Source organism: Hirundo rustica, chromosome 5 (genome assembly GCF_015227805.2).
Source record: "Hirundo rustica isolate bHirRus1 chromosome 5, bHirRus1.pri.v3, whole genome shotgun sequence".
Classification (NCBI taxonomy): Eukaryota; Metazoa; Chordata; class Aves; order Passeriformes; family Hirundinidae; genus Hirundo; species Hirundo rustica.
The window spans coordinates 41,598,224-41,621,516 of record NC_053454.1 but is presented as its reverse complement, the minus strand read 5'-3'; the positions used below and the strand labels follow the sequence as shown (position 1 = coordinate 41,621,516).

The window sequence follows — 23,293 nt, the reverse complement described above, 5'->3', positions numbered from 1 at the left end:
TTCTAACATTGTAATTTTTTATTATACTGTAGAATTGTAGGAAGTAGAGTAGGGGGTGACTCAAAGGCACGAACTAGTCTGTCCTTCGATGCAGGAGGGGAGTCAATAGTGCCAAAATCTGACAGAAATTTGTACTGTCCTTAAAAACATCAGGGACAGTGATTCTGCAAACTCTCTGAAAAGTCTGCAAAAGTCTTGGCAGTTGGAAAGGTTTTATTCATATTTATCTGAATGTTTGCTGAGGTGTTTTAAACTTATTACTTCTTAATCTAATAAGAGTAGACGTAAGATGAAGGCAACCCCCCTATTATTTAGACATTTGAAGACTCTTCCCCTATTTTTTCTTCAAGTGAACTTCTTAAGAATGAGGAACCCTGGTTCTTTCACATGTTCCTCCTAGGTGGTGTACCACAAACTTGATTATTTGTTTCACTCTACACGAGCCTTTCAGTTTGCTCTCTGTCATCTGGAAGTGTATTTCTTCTGCCACTGTCTGTTTTCTCTGTAAATAGAATGTGATTTTTTTTAAGTGTTGCACTGAAAATAAAACATCTTTGAAATCTTTATGTTTAAGTTGCAGGTTCATAAACAATTGTTAATGTTTGCTTATCCTGTAAAATAAAAATTAAAAAGCACTGATTGGAGAGCCACAGTTGATGCGTTCTTATGACAGCCCAAGTTTGGGATAACGGGATTCATGACATCAGTACTGAAAAGTCCATGCAAAGCTGAATTTGAATTCTAATGAAAAGTAATATACAAATCATGTTTTATGCTTAGATGTAATGGAGAATTATGAGTATGTTCCTGGAACATTGAAACAATGACTGCAGATTTCTAAGGGCATTTCATGTTTAATGTGGAAGTGGCCAGTTGTGCTTTTCATCTCAATAAGTCTCATTATTTGTTTACTTTTGATAGAATAATAGCTCAGGGGAGGGGTCTCTGTGCATCAGGAGCAACTGTTTTGCCTGTGTGTCAGTCAGGTGCAGAAATGGCTGCAGCTGTTGCCTGATGTGGATTTTGATGGAGAGGTAGCCGCTGTGAGATGAGGGAGTCTCTTCCGTCATGGCTGTCTCACTGTCACGCGCCAAGGAGGAAGCATCATGCAGACCCTTTCTCTATTCCTCTCCTAGTAAATTGGTGTAGTTTTAGGAAATTGCCAGTGTAGTGGTGGTTTGTGAAAACTTAGCTAGCCGAGATTTATTCAATAACTAACATGTTGGGGTGATGGTAGGTAGAAAAAGGACACAATAAGAAGCTTGCTGGAATTCTGTCATGTTCAGTGGAGGTGACCATATATGCAGGGAATTTCATAACTGCATTTGTACATGTTTTTTCCTGAATGAGCGTGTTACATCTTGAGATTTTTTTCTTGTAATAAACCAGGCACAATCACAGTAAAAGAACCGAAGTACCTTGATTATGAAGTAAAGTATAAAATACATCTTACAGTTGTGGCTGAAAATAGCTTCAATTCAGTATTCTGTGGAGTGACAGTTTTGATTCAAGATGTGAATGACAATGCACCTAAATTTGAGCAAAGCTATTACAAAGCATCAGTATGGGAGGGCCAGAGTCCTAAAACAAACATCATACAGGTAAGTGGAAGTATGTCTTCCCAAGCATAGTGCTGTAGTTAAAACGAAGTTTGGCTGATCTGTTCATCACTGCAATCCTGCTAGGTCTACTCAGGATCATTCTGTCTTAAAAATTGGGAGTGGGGTTCTTGGTGTTGCTACTACTCTGCTTGGATATCTAAAATATTAAATAGGTTTTTTTTCTAGTCCACATGTCAGATCAGATCATTCATTCAGGTCTGTTAAGTTGAAAGAGAATTCTGCATCTTCTTAATATTTAAATTCTGGAATTTAAATTCTCCTTTAAAAAAAAAAATCTGTTTTTTTTTTTTCTTCAAGCAATTGAAAAATACCATTCAAATCTGTAGTTCTGGTTACAATATAGGCTGGGCCTTGTATTAATGCCTCTACTGAAAGGACTATAGCAATAAAAAGAATACTTTCTACTCATCAGACTAGTAGAGTCAAACCCAAGTGTTCAATTTAAAATCTGATGCCTTAAGAGCAGCTTGTATTAATTTAAATGTGCAAATACTTCTTCCTCTGAATGGATCCATTCTCCCAAAGTGTTTCCAGCTGGCCATGTTAGAGCAAAAGAAGACATCATTTGGACTAGAGGAACACATAATTTCCTCAGTACATGTTCTTGCATTGCAAGTCAGGTCACAGTGAGGGTCATGTTAGGTACTAAAGATATTCCCTCTCTAGAGAATAAATAAATGAAAAGCTACAAATGCCTCCAGGGCAAAGTGATTAGAAACTGATGGACACTGTATTTAGAGAAACACATGTCCAGGAATGGAGAAAAATCAAAAGGCAGTCAAGCCAGATGTGTAATCAAAATTTTATGACAGAATACATTCTATTATTCTTCCTTTATTCAATCTGACTGATTGCCTCTGCTATGTTTTGGATCCCAGAATCATTATAATGCTTGTTCAGCAACCAAAAAATACAAAGATGACTCTTCAAAGGGTAAGAGGGCTCTGAGAAACCTGTTCATTGCTGCTTATGTGAATGTTCCTTATTCTGTTGGCAAATCTTTACAGATTGCCCCTTCCCCTTTTACATTTTCTGGTTGGTATTTTTAAAAGGTAATTAATGAACTATTCTATGAAAGCTCTGAGAGCGTAGTAGTTTAATTATTTTATCCTTTGTCTGTTTGTATAGCAACAATATTTTAAAGGTCAGTCCTGTACCACTGAGAAAGTGCATTTTTATGCACTTATTTGTTATTCAACAAGGAGAGCATTCTAACAGCAAGCTAATAGTAAAATTATAACATTCAGACATAATGCTCTGTGTAGCTGAGTTTCAAATTACTCATTCATGTGCAGCCCATTGCAGTTCATGAGCAGATTTTGTGACCTTACATGACACTCAAGCTGGGGACAAAGATGTTGATTTATTTAAATATGTGCAGTTAGAAGGAAAGTAATCAGAAATATCTGACTAGTATAAGGGTTTTCTTTCTGAAATCACATTCTGCTGTTTTTAATTAAGTCTCAAGTTTGCTCACAAACAGGTATTTGCAACTGACCTAGACAGTGGGCTGAATGGAGAAACTGAATACTCAATTTTATCTGGTAATGAAAATGCAACATTTCTAATTGATTCAGTGCGAGGAATCCTAGCAACTAATACAGGCCTGGATTATGAAAACACTTCATCTTACAGGTTTGTATGTAAGATTCTCATAAAAGTGTATTCTTTTTGTCCAGTCTAACTTGAGACTATTCATGTTACATATTCATAGTTTCCTGTTGATATCCATTACCCATTATCCAGAACCTGGGTGCAAGCCAGACAGCACGGAGTACAGCACTAAAGCTGCCCATTTGTACTATAGATTTTTGTGTATGTATCAAATTTAGAGAACAAAATAAAATCTAGTTTAATCAATGACAACACTTACTGATTTGTGTGATTATGCACTATAGAAAGAATGACAGTTCCTGGATTTTAGTTTATTAATAACTATACAGCCATTCCCTCTAAGGAAAATATTCTTTATAAAGACACAGTGAAAATACTCAAATGATATCCAATAAATAGGGATATGTTCTCATTTTTAATTATTACATAGTTCAAAAATTCTACTCAATAATGTAAATACTCTTTTTAAACTCTTTCCATCTACAGCCTGTCTTGCACTAAGTATTAATTTTTTCCTGTTTTTCAGAAACTCTGAATAAATAGGGTCAAATGAAAATGACAGTTTTTCTTAATGAGTCAAGCCATAGTTGGAATTAGAAAGCAAATAAATAATGCCTTGAAAAGAAAATATGACTATGCAGATTCATTAATAGACTCATTTTAAGTACTGCAATCTCCACAAAAAGTATTATTTCTGTGTATGTGTCAGTAGAAATTACTTTTTTGGGTTTTTTTTTTTTCCTAATCTGGTTGTGCTATCAATTAAAATATTTGCAAGTTTTCCTGTCCTGTGGGACCTCAAAGTTTTAAACATCAAATAAGAATTGTTATGAATGAGAACAACTTGTAGAAAACCATATCCAGGAAGATTGACAAAGTATGGGGTTGGTTTTTTTTTTGTATCAGGCTTATTTGATAATGTCCCCAAAATACCTTTTTTTTTTTTTTTTTTTTTTTTTTAAACTTTAATACACAGGACACTTAATTTGGAGGGCTTTTTTCAGTTTTTCACTGAATTGAAAACCTCAATTCTGATTTTCAAAAACTTAAATAGCATAATACATTTTATTTGTAATGAATACTTTAAAAGAGCACCTGGAATAAGTCCTTAAAAGGAAGGATGTTTACTGTTGGTGAAAACTTGAACATGGGAGCATAATAATTATAATTCTTACATTTCTATTTAACTGGGAGCCTGATCTATTTCAGTATCTGTGTTCGAATTCTAGACTTTCAGTTGGACAGTTTGTTCAGAGAATCTGTAGCTTCATATTCTTTCTCTCTAAAATAAGTTATTAATCTGTACATTGTTAGGTAAAAAGTAAACAGCTAAAGAAGCTTTCAAAACTTTTTTCCTATGTGATGTCAAAATGTTACTGTTGGTTTTTTCCAGTTTGCAAGCAGTTGTTTATATATCTGAATTGAACATTTTCATCCCCAGAAGTTCTAAGTCCTTTACGAGAGGGCTTATAATGAAAGTGTTGACAGAACCTTAATTTTAATGCCTTGGCAAAGATGTTTTTATGAGAGGTTTTTTTCCTGAAACCTTAGAAAGTGATTATTTTTAGTAAAATATTTCCATATGTATACCTTACCAATATTCATTCTAGAAAAAATACACTTTCTATATGGAATTGTGCATGGTCACTGATTGAATACAAGCCTGCAATTTAAGTTGTCTTCTGTCGGATCAGAAACCACAAGGATACCCAGAGTAGAGCTGGTGTGGTTATGAAATGGAAATGCTGCAAGCCACAGCTTGAGTTACAGCCTTGGTATTCCATACTGACAAGTGAACATTTAGGAAGTAATATCTATTTGAAACTTTTTAACTGTTACTTAGAAGAAAGAAGGGGAAATAAAGTGTGTAGAAGATCTTCAGGGAGGCAAAAAAACCCCATAGTGCAACATGAAAACAGTTTTTAGTACCTAAAACATTTAATTGAGATGCTCAGCTTTGACCTGTACATCCTTTAGCATAGCTTATTTAATTCTTTTTCTTTTTCTTTTATCACATTGCTTCACCGCTTACCATTTTCTTTGCAATATTGTTTGTGGAAATTAAAAGGTTGTTTACAGAATTTACAACCCATCCTTATGTAGATGTGAAATGGAAGTGTACAGTCAAAACTCATCTAATCTGACAGCAAGATTCTGATCCCACTAAAATCAGTGGGAACTTTGCCATTGTCAAATGGTGCATGTATTCAACGTTTTCACTTTATCACTTGCATTTGTAATGTAATAGAAGGCCCACTCTGTGTCTGCAAGCATTCTGTATTCTCTTTTGTTTTCTGTATTTTCCGATTTCCACATCCCTTTTGTCCCTTTATAAACAATAAAGAGAGTCACGTTCCTGCAAATGGTAATTTAGTACTTAGGTTTTAAATTATCAATGGGAGAGCTGTGTCACATTTGAAAGAGTTGTTAAACCACTTACATTTGATATGAAATTGGATTAAATGAGTACAGATGAACAATTCCTTTTCTTTGTATGATTTTAGCATTCTTTTGCCATGTAGAATCTCCTGGACATTTTTCCTGCAAAACCAAAATGTAAAGCTGTGCACAGTAAACCTTTAGAGGAAGAAAGATGAAAGTTAAGAGTTGCAGTGAGGAACAGAACTGGCTGATATTTTTGGGTTTAAAACTTCCCCTGCTTATAATAGTGATGGATAAATCAGTGATTTCTGATCAAAAGTGACAGTTAGTGCCTCCTTTAATTCTAGGTTGGTTGTACAAGCTGCTGATAAAGGAAACCCCAGACTCTCTGCTACAAGTATTGTGAAGATACAAGTGTTAGATGTTAATGACAACGCTCCAGTCATCCAACCACTAGGTGAAGTGGAGGTCCCAGAAAGTGAGTGTGAAAGTACAGCTAAATTTTGTTAAGGCTAGGACTTCTCAGATAATGATTGACTGCTTTTGGTGATTTGTTTAACCAAACAACTGTAGTAAGAACTATAATGGATAGTATTAAAGCTGAAATATCAAAGCAAATTGTGATCTGCTTTTATTCTCAGAGGTATTATTTTTAATCTTTAGATGTTGTGTTAAAGAATAGTTTGCAATAAAACCATAGGCAATTCAGAGGGAGAGAAAAATCTGCAGAAATACAACTTATATCTGTTCATTTTCAATATAGTACTCTTCATATGTCTTTGATTTCTGCTCTTCTCCAATAAAAATGTTTGGTGTTAAAACCAGCATTGCTGTACAGGAGACATTTTGAACTTCATTGTGATGAAAGAAGTGCTTCCTATAAATTTGAATGAAACATTAATCAAACTCCATAGCTATATCCAGTTGATGATCATTAAAAGAAGGACTCACGACCTCCTCAGTTCTCCTTCCAGCATATATCTTGTGTGTTGTATGACATTAGCTCAACATCTGCACAGCTTGAGTCCTAAGCCTGTAATTTTCGAATACAGGCATCATACATGTGAATGCATTAAAATACACAGCAGAAAAACTATAAACACCAGCAGTCCTGTCAACAAAAGGTATCAAGTTTGTCTTTTTGGATACGTTTTAGTATTTCCTAAATTTACCTGCCACTGGTGAAAACAGGTACAGAATTTATAGATGCACAGCATCTGTAAACTACTGGTTACAATAATTAGTTTTTTGTGTTCTGTTTAAGAACACTTTCTTTAGGACATGGCACAGTAATTTTGAGGCTTTGTGGCCCAGGCATGCAAATGAGAAATGGTTTAGCTTCTGTTAGTTCCAGGCTTTATAAAATGATCACTTATAGGTTAAGTTTGCGATCCCTGGTACTGTAAAATTGGCCCATGATAAAAGCTGTCTGCATCCAGTTTCTCAATCTCACAGGATTATGCCTTGATCTCTTCATATTTTTGTGCTAGGTAGGTCTGTCTGAAGGCCTTGTTTCTCTCTAGCGGCCTTCTTCTCCTTTGGAAAAGCTCCAGAATTGCATTTGCTGGTTCTACACAGACCAGTAGATGCCTCAGTTAAATATTCTTGTGGCATTGTTCGGTAAATGCACGTCAGCTAAGTGCTTGTGGAAAACCATGTAAGTTCCCATTGCTGGTGAAGAAACTGTTATGACTACACTGGATCTGGGAAAGTCTAAGGAAAACCCAAATTAAAATTGGGATACAGCACATACCTTTGAAGAAATCCACTACTGTTTCCATAGCTTTTCTGGATATTGTGATTATTGTAAAACACAAAGTTTAAATACATCAAAAGCTGTGCAGAAAGAGTACATATATCCAAAATCCAATATTACAAAATAGGCAAAATCTTCAGAAATTGTAACATTATCTTTTAACTCTGACTTATTCTCAAAATTATTGTTTCAGATGCCCTGCCTGGTTTTATAGTGACTCAAGTGTCAGCAAATGATGCAGACTCCAGGCCAGCACTTCAGTTTGGTTTTATTTATGATAATAGTCCTAAAATGAAATTTGCCATCGATCAACACACTGGTGTCATCATAGTGGTGGAACCATTAGATTTTGAAGAAACTGCTGTGCATACGCTGCATGTCATAGTTTCAGATTCTGTGCATCACACAGAAGCAGAACTCACCATCCTTGTTTTGGACATCAATGATAACCCTCCAGTGTTTACTCAAGATTTCTATCAGGTGGGAGCACAGAAAATGGACAATCAGCATGTAATATCTTTCCATATAGGATGATAAATAGTAGGAGTGCTTGTTCATACTTGTTTTAAAATGCATGTGAACACTGAGAAGAAAGGTCTCTGCAAGCTATTATTGAGCAGAGACAGAGCAGAGCTCTTCTAGGTACTTCCAGCCCTTTCCTAAGGATTCTGCGAGAAGGACTGAGGAAACTATTCAGTATCAATGTTTGTGGCTTCTGTCTTCAGAAGGCAATTGGTGTGAATGTTAGCAGCATTCCATAAACCATGCATTGATCACTAGGAGCTACTGGATACAGTCCAATCCAGTTTGGGGAGCAGGGTCCAGTGTTCAGAATGTCTTTCTTCTGAGAGAAGGCTAAACAAGTTTATACATTTATATTTGCCCTGTTACTATGGCATGAATTTCTCCATTTTCAGTTACACAGGTCCACAGAGGTATAGCAAATGTTCCTGTGGTAGATGATGCACATAAAGTTTGCTATGTGTAATGCTGCCTTATGGCAATGGTACTCACCTAGGGAGTGAAGGATATGAGTTTTGACCTCCCCAACATCCCCTGAGACTTAGGAGGGTACAGAGCTCAGCTTTTGGACTCCTGGACAGGCATTTCAACTGCTGTACTGTTGTAGAAGTGAAGTGGTCCAACAGTGGAAACAAATCTCTTTTAGTGACTGTGGACAGCTGTGGGCCATAAAGAAAAGTGGAGATTAAAGAAAGTGGAGCATATGTAAAACAGAATCATTGAGTCATAGAATAGTTTGGGCTGCATGGGGTCTACAAACATCATCTAGTCCAAGTGCCTGACCACTTGAGAGCGGACCAAAAGCTAAAGTGTGTTGTTAAGGACATTGATCAAATGCCTCTTAAACATGGACAGGCTTGGGGCATTGACACCTCTTGAGGAAACCTGTTTCTGTGTTTGACCACCCTCTCCGTAAAGAAATGTTTCTGAATGTCCAGTCTGAGCCTTAATAAAATTGTCACGGGAAAGTAAGTTGCCAGAGGTTTTCTTAGGACTTGTTTGTGTGGGGTTGTGCAGCTTGGGCTAAGGCCCAGGAGAGCCTGGGGCATTGATATTTCACCCTGAGGAAGAGAAGGCTCAGTCTTACTGAGCTATGTAAATACTAGCGTGGGCAAGTAAAGATGGGCAAACCAAAATCTTCTGTTGTGTCCAGTGACAGGACAGGAGGCAGTGCCACAAACGGATGTACAAGAAATTCTGTTTAAACATCAGGAAACACCTTTTTTTTCTTCAAACTCTTGACTAAGTATGGCATGGGTTGTCAAGAGACGTTGGGGAGTCTCTATCTCTGGAGATATTCAAAACTCAGCAGTATGCAGTTGTGGGCACCCTGTTTTAGGTGACCCTCCTCTGACCAAGGATTGCATCTTGGAGGTGCCAAACAGCCCCAGCCATTCTGCACTCGTATGAACTGAGTTGTTTGATTTGGGACTTTTTGTGTGTGGTAGATGTCCTCAGAGCCAAAAATATGAGGAACCACAGAAGACTTGGATTAAATAATGCTCCATTTGTAAGTCTCAGACAGTTTTAGTAAAAAGTCTAAACATTTGGACAGCAAAGAATTTTCAACCTCTGAGCATGTGCAGGCACAGTAGTTTAGTCACTTAGATACCTCTGGGACAAACTGTAGGCACCTGTGAAACTTTTGGGTGCCTAAGTGGATAGAATTTATGTAAATTTCCCACTTAAAATCATAAATCTATATTCTGGAAAAAATGCACTGGTAATAGTCAAGTGATTTTTTAGACCTTAATTTTTTGCAACCCTCATATGTGTCTGATTTTGGAAAGTAGTTTAGGCAAGTACTTGCTTGTGCAAGTGCTAGAAATTTTTTTTTTGTAGATTGGAGCAGACATTTTAGGGATTATTAATTAATTCAAAACAGTGTAGCTTTATTTACTATTTTAACGTAAACAGCTGAACTTCTTTTTCCACAGTCCTGATGTTTTGATGTGTTGCTTGGTGAGTAAGATACACTGCTTCTTTTTGGTTGATGATATGTATAATTCACTATTCATCATCCTGTATTTTAACACTTTTTTTGTTCCTTCAAGTGTTTTCATATTTATGCTCCTCATATATAGTTTAAGATATGTATGTGATTATTATATACATATAATATCTTTGTTTAAATCATTTAAACTAACACTTCAAGTTATGACAGAGGTAGCTGCTATATCATACAGTTCATTTGAAATTGGATTTATAAGGTGGAAGGAAACTTTGGTCACCAAAGTGCTGTATCTGGACTTAAAACAATGAAAATTCCTGAAAAGGGAATGGACTTTATTGGTTTCCTAGGGAAAAAAAAAAATAGAAAAAAAAAAAAAAAAAAAGAAAAAAAAAAAGAAAAAAAAAAAAATGGGAGCATTTTGAAAAGTTAAATTCTAGGAATAATCCAGTGGTCATTAAGTGCCCTAGTGCTGAAATTTTCAGGGTGCATATATTGGCTGTTCTAGCATTCAGTCATATGCTCCAGACAGAGACTGCAGACTGTATTCCATGTATGGAAGTGAAGGGGTTTTTGAAAGCAAGGGGAAAAGCTTTTAACTGCAGTTCATAAGCATACTCTTTTAAAAAGTGATTCATTTATTCTCTAAACTTGCTGTCATAATGAACTGGATGGATTTTACTACTGTTTAAAGCTTATGATTAATTTTGGACATATTGAAAGCATAGTTTTCAGTATCTCAACTCTTTCCAGTTTTGTCCCAGAAGAAAATGGGTAAGTAAAACTTCTTCCAGAGCTGGGAACTGTTTGGGTTTTACTAATAAGATCAAATAAAGGCAAATTTTTCAATATCTAAAATCTTTTATTAAGCTCTATTTTTGCTTTATATGTCAGGTGATCATTCCAGAGTTCATTTCTATGGGTGCCACTGTGCTGACAGTCTCTGCCACAGATAGGGATTCTGAACATAATGGAATGATTTTCTACAAAATACTCTCTTCCTCTGAGGGATTTTCCATTGATCACAAGAATGGTGAGTCTGCATGGTTTATTATTTCAGCTTTTGAAGTATAAATCAAAGAGTACTATTGCTTTCTCACATGCTGCCAGTGATTACTTGAGTTCTTGAAATTTGTGGTGGCCAAAGTCCATTGTGTTTTTGCTAAATCTGCCATTATTGCTGAGGAACTGTCACATCAAAGACTGGAGTTCTCAGTTTGTCCCCGAACCATGTGTATTTTTTCTGGTCTAAATGCAGTATGTGTATATGATACTGGATCACTGAGGGGAAGTCTTGCTTTCACAGCATTAGCTATGATTTCTTAGAATCATGGATAGCTTGAACATGATCTTTAATGGTCATCTAGTCCAACCACCCTGCAATGAGCAGAGACATCTTCAAACAGGTTAGGTTGCTCGGCGTCCTGTCCAACCTGACCTTGAATGTTTCTGGGGATGGGGCATCCACCACCTTTCTGGGCAGTGTGTTCTGGTGTTTCACTATCTTCATTGAAAAAAAAATGTTCTTCATATCTGATCTGAATTTACTTTCTTTTGGTTGAACACCATTACCCCTTGTCCTATCACAAAAGGTCTTACTCAAATGTCTGTCCCCATCCTTATAAACCCCCTTTAGGCCAAAATAAGGTCTCCCTGGAGCCTTCTCTGGGCTGAACTACCTCAGCCTTTTCTCATAGGAGAAGGGCTCCAGTCCTCTGATTCACTCCAACTGGTCCATGTGTTTTCTTTGCTGAGAACTCCAGAGCTGAATGCAGCATCCAGGTGGGCTCCAACAAGAGCAGAGGGAGTGAATAATTTCCCTTTCCCTGCTAGCCACTCTACTTTTGGCTGTCTGGGCTGTAATTGCACATTGATGGGTCATGCCCAGTTTTTCATCTGCTGGTACCCTCAGGTCCTTCTCCACATGACTGCTCTCAATCTCTTCCTACCTCACCCTCTATTGATATCAAAATGTGCAGTACCTTGCACTTACCTTTGTTAAACTTCATGAGGTTCCCATGGACCCAACTTCTTGAGCTTGTCCAGGTCCACCTGGATGGCATCCCATCCCTTAGGCATGTCAACTGCAGCAGTCAGCTTGATGTCATCTGCAAACTTGCTGAGGGTGCACTCTATCCCAGTGTCTGTGTCACTGAGGAAGGTATTAAACAGTCCTGGTCCCAGTACAGAACTCCGGGGGATGTCGCTTGTCACTGATGTCCATCCAGACATTTACCCACTACTCTCCAGATGTAAGAGAGTTATTTTTTTATGTACAGACATTATGGTTGTAATGTTTCAATTATGACTGTTTAGAATCCGCTTTTGGAATCACATTTACTTGCCTGTGAAGAGTGGGCTTTTGCTAATTCTGTTTTATTTTCAGGTTCGCTGTTTGCCACGGAGCCAGTTACGCAGCTGAAAAATACGTCTATTATTCATCTCCTGTTAGAGGCCACAGATGGTGGCAGTCCCCCTCTGAGAGCAGTTACTTCCATAGAGGTGCATGTAGAAGATGCCAATAACTGTGCCCCTCGCTTTACAAAGGCTCTGTACAATCTCAGTGTGAGTGAGGATGCCTCAGTTGGAGACAGTGTCCTCCTGTTCTCAGCCATTGACTGTGATTGGACACGTGAAAACACCTTTGTGGAATACTCTATTATTGGTGCCAATGCTGAGAATTTATTCTCCGTAGAAACAAGTGTCACGGGGTCGGAGGCATCCTACAGTCTTGTCGGGAGTCTTGTTTTGAGCAGTGCTCTTGACAGGGAAACAGCTGCTTCTCACCAGTTGGTTCTCCTCGCCTCTGATCGTGGAACACCCTCCTTGAATTCAACTGCTACAGTGCTAATTACTGTGCTGGATGTTAATGATAATCCTCCACTATTTAGCAGCCCAGAGTATCATGTTCATGTCAAAGAAAGCATCCCTATAGGCAGTCATATCACTGAAGTTTCCGCAAATGACTGTGATGCAGGTGCCAATGCAGAGATCACCTATGCTATCATCTCTGGAAATGACAGAGGGCATTTCTGCTTGGATGGTAGAACAGGATCTGTAAATTTAATGAAAATGCTGGATTATGAGGATACTATGAAATTTACTTTGGTTATCCAAGCCACAGATGGAGGAACTGATGTAAAAAATACAGCTTTTGCTGTTGTTCTTGTTAGCATCCTAGATGACAATGATTATGCCCCACTTTTTTTGTTTCCCAGTCTGAGCTGCACTGTCAGTGAAAATCTGCCTACCTTTTCTTTTGTGTGTGGTGTTTGTGCATTGGATTTTGATAAAGGCTCCTATGGGCACCTTACCTACTCCATTCAGTCTTCATGTCTGGCTCATCGTGAAGCTGCTAGAGACCATGAATTGTTCTTCATTGATCCTTTAACAGGAGATATTCATACAAAGCAAATGTTTGACTATGAAAGTCAAAATAGGTACTGTCTCATAATCCAAGCAAAAGACAAAGGTGATTCACTGGCTACCACTACAGTTCAGGTAGATATTGAGGGGAGAGATGAATTTGACCCAGTGTTTACACAAGAACATTATTTCTTTAATCTCCCTGAGAAGAATGAAGCAGGCCAGTTGATTGGAAGAGTGACAGCATCAGACAGTGATGGTGGACTGGACGGCATTGTTCATTACTCCCTTCTAAAACCTTCTCCATTCTTTTCTGTGGATCAAACCAGTGGCAATATTTATCTGACTCAGACTGTTCACGGAAGGAAAAATGGCATCAAAAGGAACGATGATACTCTGAAATTGTTGGTAAGAGCTCATAGCCCTAAAATTGTATCAAGGTTCACAGTATGCACTGTTTTTGTAAATGCTTCCAATTCTCCTGAGAGTGATCCCACAGTGTCGGCACACAGCCTGACAGTGAGTGTTTCCATCTCACTGATGGTGTTCCTGCTGCTTGCCATTAGTCTTATCACACTTACTCTGAGACTTAAGCAGAAAGATCTGATGAATGCTTGTGTGAAGAAAAAAAAACCACTATCCTCTTCAGCTGCTGATGTGAATTCAATAAAAGAAGATGGGGACTGCCAGAAAATCCAAAGTACTGAGAGCAGCATGCTTCCCATGGGTGATATAGCAAAATGGCTGAGCCTAGTAGGACTTGGAGAAGGGAAGGATGATGATGTCTCCTGCAGGCATTCAGACTCCAGTGGCCATGGTTCTGCTGAAGGACAGACTGCAGAGGATGAGGAAATCGAACGGATCTGTGAGTATCCTTGCAGAAAAAGCATTGGCTCAGCACTGAGCGAGCATGTCTCACAGATGCCAGATTCAGGGATCCCAAGAGAGTCTGATCAGTTCTCCTATCAGTCTGGAGAAACAGATGTCACAGCTACCATGCAAAGCATGGAGAATGTGCAGACCATTAAAGGAGAAAGCAGAGAAGAAGCCTGTGACACAGCCTGTGCACATAAAAATTTGTCTCAAACACTTAAGAAAATTGGAATAAAAGAAGAAGGCATAATGACAGATCTCACAAGAGACTATGTCCTGATGTCAGATAGGAAGGACTCTGGGTATGATTTGCTTGCAACTGTTGGTGTCTCCAGTGAGGATCTTAGAGGTGGTAATAACTGGGATTATGTGCTCAGCTGTGAACCCAGATTTCAACCTCTTGCCTCAGTGTTTAATGATATTGCAGAACTGAAAGATGAAAATGTTCACATTCACAGCTCCTCTAAGGAGAAGAAATCTCTTGTTTTCCCTCCTCCCTTGATAACATCAGTAGCACAGCCTGGCATAAGGACAGTGCCACCAAGAATGCCAAACATAACATCAGGGCAAGCTTTTAATAAATACCCTTATCCTCCCATTATCCATAATCAAGGATACCCTCCACCAACCATGACACCCAGATTTTCTCCTACCCTCTCTTTACTTACCGTGCAGACACCTTCTGCTTCTCCAGTAGTATCTGATGGGAAAATGATAGGAATATGTCTTATTGATCCAAGCGATGAACTTACAACAGGGGAAGAAATCCAGGTCTAGGTTATTAACTGACAGTATTTTATGGTAAAAAATGTGGCTTAAAATATATTTTGTTACTTTTTAACAGCAAAAGATTCCTGTCAGAACTTTAACACCAGTATTCTTTCTGTTTTCATGACCCTAAAAAGTTAAAATCTAAAATAGTCAGAAAATTGGTAACTATACCTCTTCTTCCCAGAATACAGTGAGAGTATGAGGCTTCTCTTTCAGCTCACAACTGTGGTTTCCTGTGTAAAACACACAGCCAAGTGCCTGATAGCCAATTTGACTAATTTTACCATTTTTCTTATAAAATATATTAATAATAAATAAATGGAAGTAATTCTTTATTATGGAAAACATTTGTTATCATACTGGTGGGTTCTGACTGCTTCTGTAGTGGTATTAGAAGAGGGTACTGGAGGGATATGTAAGTACAGCGGGTTTGGGGATGGCCAGAGGATAAAACAAGGATTCCTTTTGAGTCCTTTCTCTAGTATTTACCTGGGTTTCCCACATCTCAGCCTCTGGGTCCCAATGATCTATTTGGCCTGGTGTGGTTTCATCATCTGCAGTGGCCCCCAGTGGGTTTTCTTAGTTATCTTTGTGCTGTGGAACCCACTCAGCAGGTTCTGTGCACCTTTTGTTTATCTCCTGGTTTAAAGCATGCAGGTCACAATAATCTGAATAATGGATCACCTTTGGAAAACAGAATAACCAGCGGTAAGATAAAAACAATCATCTTCTCTATTACTAGTTCTCAAGTAGATATCTATTGTCTTTTTCTCATATTACGGAGGTTGCCCTGGTGCTCAGGCAGCTATAAGATCAGACTGTTACAGTTCTGAAGGTCGTGTATGCCTCCACCCTGGTCTTTGGTTCTGTGATGGACCAAAGATCTCTGCAAGACCAGATAATCTGGCCTTGTTTGTTGTATGTATCATACACACGCCATTTTGTGTACGTATGTATATCTAGACACATACACATGCTGTATATGCTTGTATATTATATATTGATCAATAAAATACACAGAAAATATATCTAGAATATCTCTGGTTTTTTTCTTCTCTGTATGTTTAGAAGTCCTTTGCATCACGTGTATTAAAACTTGGCTATAAGGAAGTGTCCAATTGGTACCTTGGAATCTGCTACAAGTTGGATGTGTACAGAGATATACATTGTACAGGTATACATAACAGGTAGAGAGAAAGCATGCAGTGTGGTTAGGCTGAGGGATTTTGTGAGATCAGTAGCATGTGTGCAGCTTTTCCTCAAGCATGCATATCAACAATTGCAGCCTGTAGGCTCATAACCAGTCTCCGAATAAAATCCTGTTTCTGAGGCTACACTGACACTGTACACCCTGCACACGTATTAGCATCCATGATGCTATGCAAGAGTGCTTCTTCTAAAGCTGGAATTCGTTCTTTGTACTGCCATGGAGTTGAAAACGAGACTTAGCTTGGGAATTCATTGGGACAGGCAAATTTAACTAAGAAAGAAGATGGGATGGTAAGTTTTGTAGTCAGGCAAAAAACTGCCGAGGAGAAGGCGGCAAAAAAGAGGAGTGATTCCTAGTCCATATCTGAACACAGAGATTCAGCTTAAGGATGTTATTTCAAAATGAATGTTATTCTCTGTCTGTTGGCATTATGTTATATACAGCCTGATTGGCTTTAACTTACTGTCGCTGTAGGACACGAAAGAAAGACAAAAGACTTCAAATATTTCAGAAGGCAAAGAGTATAGAAGGCTTTATTGTCTAATTCTTACCACCTTTTATAAGGTGTTCCAATACAGACTTAACATGATTGGTGATTAGGAACGACACCTCTCTAATCCCGTTGGTAAAACTAGAGAAACAGCAAAACACCACCTGGAGAAAGATTGTTTTAGGAAAAACAGTTGTTTTGACAAGATTGTTTTGAGAAGAAGCCTTCTGGAGAACTTTTCCCTTGGGAAACAGTCAGCACTGATAGCAGGCTAAAATCCCTTCAGACTTAGAAATGTCAGGCCCACCACTTATACGTCTGAAGTTATAAAGTAATTTCTAATACAGTGAAAGGTGTTCCTTGGGTGTTCACTTCTGTGCAGTTATAGTATCAGAAGGCACACAGAGCTACCTTTTATGTGAAGTCAACAACTTAGCTAATTTGATTTTAGTTTCAGATGGTCATGGACAAGTGGCAGCTATTGCTCTGGTGAGCAATGAGCACATGCCATCCTTAGCGGGGTCACCTTTCCAACATGGGATCAATGGAAGAATGAATGCTTTACACAACAAAACTGTTTAATCTTTCACATTGATGAATATGAAGCAGGTAACAACAAGGCCTTCATTTTGTGTGTAGAGTCTAGGCTGATGGATGAATAGTTTTTTCTTTGCTAATATGGCTCTTGCAAATGCTCTAATGATAGTAGCATTAAAAAGCGTTAGTAATCATATTTAGGACAATATTTGGACCTCACCTTGCTAATGGGTGCCCACCTCCTAGAGTTCTTGAAAAACAAGAAAACTGTTTCTGTTTGTGCATTTTTAGCTCCTTCAAAATTAGCTTGTTTTCAATGCCCTTCTGTCGCAGTGTCCGGTTCGCGCTGACCAACGCAGCCACAGGCTAGCTCAGTGTGTCTCACTGCGGCAGCGTGGTAAGGTCGGAGCGGCAGGCAGAGCGAGCCGCCTCCTTCCTGTGGGGACTTGGATCCCACCACCAGCGACGGGCACGAAGATGAAAGAAGCAACCGCGGCAGCTGAATGAAAGGCGGACTCTCCTGAGCAGGATATAACGTAGGTTTATTGAGACAGAGGGAGCGCGAGGCTCTGCACGCTGCACCTTCTGCCCAGGAGAGACCCCGAGAGCAGGCATGCGGCAGCTTTTAAGGGGGGGTGGAAACGGGGGTGGTGACAACTGGTCAGCCAGTCACAGGAATCGGGGGATTAACCGGGGGTGTGAACCATAGAACTGGGGACCAACCACAAAATGATGGGAGGGGGTCTCCAGGGCCCCAGCCTATCACTCGATGCCCCTCCTGGAGTTCTCCAGAAGCCAGGGAAGGGTCTCCGAGTGACAGACAGGGCGACCACGAGGAGAGAAGGGGGGATTGACAGCGACAGGTGCAGGGAAGGGATGAATGACAGAAAATGTCTGGTTATACAGTGGACTAAACAACCTAACTCATAAGGGGAAAACCAATACAGAACACAGGGGTATACAGTGGACTCAACTATTATAAAAGTAACTTAAAAATCCTACAAAAATAACTTAATAACTTAATAAAAACAATTCTCACACCACCACACCCTTCTAAGAAGATTAGATATGACTTGCATCCTGTTTATCAAGCACATGCTATAACCACTGCATACTTTGTGCTCCTATTAAGTGTTACAGCAATCTTTTCCTTGTCCCTTACATATCTATTGATTTTTTTAATCAAATGGGAAACAACACTTGGCTGATGTATTGTTGTCATATATAGTCAAGCTCAAAAACTTGAAACAGGTGTCTGCAATAAATCATGCACAGTTCTTATAACCTTACTGGTTTTTTTCCCCTAAGTAAACAGTATAACTTCTGTAATTTACCATGACTTTAATATTAGCTTGCCTTGAAGAGGCTATGTTACTTTGCAATTCTGCACACCAGTTTTAGCACTTTGGAGAAGGTACAGAACTTGTTAGTGGAAAATCATATTAAGCTCAAAAAGCATAAGCTATAAAATAAAAGACAGTTGTCTCTTCTGGAATTTTGGCTGCCTGCCTTCTGGATTTGCTTGTTGGCAGCCTTGAAAACACTGGTGTAAATCACTACCAAATGGATATAAAAATTCCATCTACCGGTAGTAATTGTTATATTGATGTTCAAGCAGATTTCTGTGCAAAGGGGGAAAACCCCATATTTTTGAGGAACCCATTATTTACAGATTATAACATTGCATACCTGTTTTCTAAAATGATGCTAAAAACACTAGTTAACTACACAAGTCCCTATTTAGTTTGTATTTGATCTTCAGCTGAAGACAAATATTATTCCTAAAGCAGATTTAGGTAAAAATGGTTGTGATAAAAATGAACCCTTGTTGCACTGACAATTTGTAGTGTTGTTTACATTTGGTAGCCATCCATCCACTGTGCTGTATGTCACTTGCTTTCTATAACTGACACGTAGCTTCCTGAAAACTGTATTTAGCTGTTCTCTTTGGGGTATCTATAAACTGCAAACATGCTGCCCTGACTAAAAAAAAATGTTACTAGGATATCAGCTAGCACGAGACTGACAGTTGTGCCCATATGGATTTATAATTCTCAAGCTCAAAGACCAGTTGGCAATCCAGTTGGCTGCGACAGGCATATGTGAGGCCATTGGGATTAGACCTCCTCCCAGTGCCTACATTGCTCCTTGAAAACCAGTCCTCTGGGGATGGAGAACACAGAGGAATTGAATCCTTGCAGGAAGGGATTTGCACTGGTTGGCTACAACTGGAAGGGGGTGTTCCCTAAAACCCTGTAAAAACACTAATTGGAACAGAAGGCAGTTGTGACTTCGTAATTGAATATACTGTGGTGGGAGGTTTATATTTAGGAATTGGCTTGCTTGGCAAGTGAAATCACTTTGCAGCTTCTTGCTCTTAATGTCTGTCACAGCAGAACCAACTCACCATGGCAATGTGTGGCTTAGTTGCCTGTAGATGATCTGGTTGCAATAACTAAAGTGTTGCAGAATCAAATTGAGAATAGCTTTGGGTGCCTCGTAGTTGCTAGTTCTGTTGGCTGTTTGCTAGCACGTATGGAAAGCCTAATGTATATTCAGTCTGTGCATTGATTTGTATGTTCAGAACTCATTCAAAAAGCTGCAGTCTGACATCAAAATCCTCTTGGTGGCTTTGAAAATTCCTCCATAAATACATACAACATTTAAAAAATATTGGGAAAAAATGTGGATGCCTAAGCAAAAGAAAAGGGGCCTCATAGAAGGGGAAAAAATGAAGATCTAAAACTTTCTGGTTAAGAATTGCACATTACATTGCTGGTAGGGAGATTCCTCATAAAACATTAGATGCTTTTCTTCTAAAATGTGTAAGAAGTAATAAATGAGCATGTGTAAGGAATACCAAGAGGAAGCAGGGTAGGCTAGAATTGCAAAATGATTCTGTTTCTCAACGTGTGTGAGTTACTTGAGCAATGAAGAAAGTACCAAATCCTTTAGCTGATGATAGTCACAAAAATCACAATTGCTGCCTTGTTGCTATATAAATATTTGACTGACCCTAATAAATCCTGTACTGGCTGAAGCATGAGGATCCAAACCATATGCCTGAAAATGCAGATGTCATAGTAAAGGACTGAAGGAATTTATCATGGTTTTCAAACCTTCAAATGAAAATTTAATTACAATTAGAAAACAGATTTGTTGACTATCATGTTTAAAACAAGGTATTTCTGCCCTGCAGATTTCACTGAAAACTGTCAGTCACATCTGTGCAATCTTACCCTCTTGAAAATAGTCTTATGTTTGACCCTTTTTTAGAAAGCTAGTATTTACATAATAATGGTCACCTTCCCTAAAACTGCATGTTAATTGCCTATGAAAAGGTCTTAGAAAACACAGAAGTTGATTGTGAGAGCTGTTTGGCTGCCAGTAGCTGTTGTGTAGAAGTGACATTTCAGAGTGGCTGGGGCTAGATGGTGCTTATTCACTAACTCAACCTGGGGGAATACCTGGCTGTTGCCTGTATCCACCTCCACCATTTTGTTGGAAACTTTCAAGTGGGAAACTCAAAAGAGTTTCTAAAATGGTGTTATTGGTCATAACTAAAATAAATGAGTAGTGCGTCAAACTTGTTTGTGTTGACTTCTGAAAGTTCTGTCTCAAACCTCATCTTGCTGAGTGCAGACTACTTTCCAGCATCTCCCTTTTAACAAATTGTAGGGTTTATTTAATTTCAAAGTTTTTTTAAAAAATACTGGATTCTGATCCAGCATCCCAAAATTTCTTCCACAGATTTAAGTAGAACTGGAATAAAAAATGCACCGGAAAGAAATGGGCAACATATGTGTTGCTGATGCTCCTGCGAGAGTCAGTGGCAGTGGAGAGCTGGCTCCTCAGTACACAGGGCTGTAAACCAGCAGGATGGAGCATTAAGAGAAGAGAAATCGAGAGCCTAGAAAAGAGTAGGACCAGCATGAGGCAGGGGGCTGGGATTTGGAGTGGAGGTTCCTCTGTGCTTCCAGGTGATTGATGCAAACCTTGCTTTATATGCTTATTTTGGAGCGACTTTTAGAGAAGTCTGGGAAGGTCTGTAAGGGAAAGGTCACTTACTGTTTCCTTATTCCTCTTTTATGTAAACTACAGTTGGCTGCCTGATTTGCTTCTGCTTTTACTGAATGCACAGAGTAATTACACCTTCAGACAAGGATTTCTCTACTTGTCTTCTCTACTTGTCTACCTGAGGTTAAGTGTTGGGTAGAATTAGTTCTCAAAATTATCCTAGTAACTGTTAAGGTAACCAGGAAGGATTTGGGAATTGTTGAGTGGTTGTTGGCGTTTGGGGGTTTATTTGGGTTTTGTGATATTTTGTGGCATTGGTTTTGGATTGGGTTTTTTTGAAAGATGCATAGGGGTTTTTCAGTTTTAGGCCGAAATCCACAGTCACATAGCTTTTGAACTTTGAAATCTGTCTTCTCTCACACTAATGGAGCATCTTGTGCCATTGGCTGATCACATATAATCTGGGTAGAGATTGGTAAACTTTAGCAGCCTGGTCTTTTTCCTGGCAATAGAATTGCAGTGAACTGTATTTAATTTTGTTGCTGAATGTCATAAACTCTAGGCTTGATCGCTGATATGTTTGAACTCCCCACTTTTCCTTCAGATTTTTTCCATATGTAGCTAAAATGTTTCACTGTTCACCATTGTCATCCCTCACATAGTTCTTTTAACTTAGTTTTAATAACTGAAAATTGGGCATTCTGATCCCTAAGCACTCAAGGTGTGGAGCCAAGTTGTAAATATTTCCTATTAAAAGAATGTGGTGTGTTCTGTCATTATAACTAGAGATAAATGAGGGTTTAGAACCACAAGCCTCCTCTTACCAATAGTTTTTGTGTGGGGTTTAATGAGGTCTTCTGTGATTTACAGAGTTTAGTAGTGAAGTTTCTAGCACAAAGACAAAAAGCAGCAAGGAAACTTGATTACTGCAACTAGTGCAAAGGTGAAATGATGAAGCAAGGAGGACATCTTGATAACCGAATTTTAGAACATGGCAGTGAATAAAAGGCCCATCCACATGTTTGAGACCTTGACTTCTTAGGAAGATCTTGTGTCAATCAATACAGCAAGGTTGGGGACTGCAGGCCTGCTAGTCCTTTGTTACAGTTCTTTTGTTTTGTAGCAATGATAATTCTCACATGTATAAACGAAAGTGCGTGATACTGTATCCCACAGCAGAATTAGTGATGCCTTATGGCAATACTAGGGACTGAAACAGCACCATCAAGTCTGCCACTCACTGAGCTTCTTAGTTTACAAAAAAACTGCCTAAAATAAATAATAAAAAGACAGATTTTGGGGTATTCTTCCTAAGAGAGAAATTAATTATGAATCTGAGCAAAAAAAGAAGTGACTGCGATTGCATTCTTTTGAAATGTATATATATTTGTTTACTGGGTGAGTCTCTTTAGCAGAGATGTGAGTCTCAGCAATAGAGAGATGAAGGTTTATGATAGAGAGGAGAAGATAGGATAAACTGGGGTTGAAAGGAAGAGCAAAGGTGCATAAGAGATGTAGAGTAGATAGCCATTAGTGAGGACTCCCTGTTAAAAAGAACTGACTACTTGACAGCTCAGCTATTTCAGAAAATAATGTTGTGCTGCCTGCCAGGAACAGAATTACATGTTAAAGACGTGCCACAGAACTAATCTCTGAGGGAAAAAAAAAAAAAAAAAAAAAGCTTCTTTTCTCATCTGCAGTCTCCTGACAAAAGAAACTATCTGCTGGAGTCTGTCAAGGGTAGTGATGAAAAGCTGGGGCTTCAGGACCTCTAGATGACTGTCCTGGTTCCAGGCAGGACAAGGTTAACTTTGGCAGTAGCCAGGAGGGTCCACAGCCTCTTCTATACCCAATGTCATTGCTGGGGGCAGGGAAGGGAACTCTTCTGGGGAACAGGAGTCTCTTGCATTCTAGGGGAGCAATCCATTGTCTATTGTCGGGTGGTTTTCCATGTGAATCATTTATTTTCTTATACTCTATGTCATTAGTGTTGTTACTGTTCATTTCTTGCCTTATTGCTCTTTCCAGTAAATTGTTCTTATCTCAACCAGTTATTTTTGCCTTTAATTCCTCCAGTTCTCCTCTCCATCCCAATGCAGGAGTGAGCAGCATTGTGGGAGCACTAAGTTGGAGAACACCATTCCTAAACCATGACAATGACCTTCAGCAGAGTTCTGCTGGT

General features: G+C 38.8%; 1 protein-coding gene across 1 annotated transcript in view; it reads left to right on the top strand.

Annotated features, from left to right (window-relative positions):
- Positions 1-15,840, top strand: part of DCHS2 (dachsous cadherin-related 2) — a 103,748-nt gene extending 87,908 nt beyond the window's left edge. The window contains exons 15-20 of the mRNA XM_040065388.2: positions 1,390-1,601; positions 3,106-3,257; positions 5,966-6,096; positions 7,568-7,854; positions 10,742-10,880; positions 12,234-15,840. Of these exons, the coding sequence (XP_039921322.1) occupies positions 1,390-1,601; positions 3,106-3,257; positions 5,966-6,096; positions 7,568-7,854; positions 10,742-10,880; positions 12,234-14,863 (3,551 nt within the window). The 3' untranslated portion in view covers positions 14,864-15,840. The remainder of the gene's footprint in view (positions 1-1,389; positions 1,602-3,105; positions 3,258-5,965; positions 6,097-7,567; positions 7,855-10,741; positions 10,881-12,233) is intronic.
- The last annotated feature ends 7,453 nt before the right edge of the window (positions 15,841-23,293 follow it).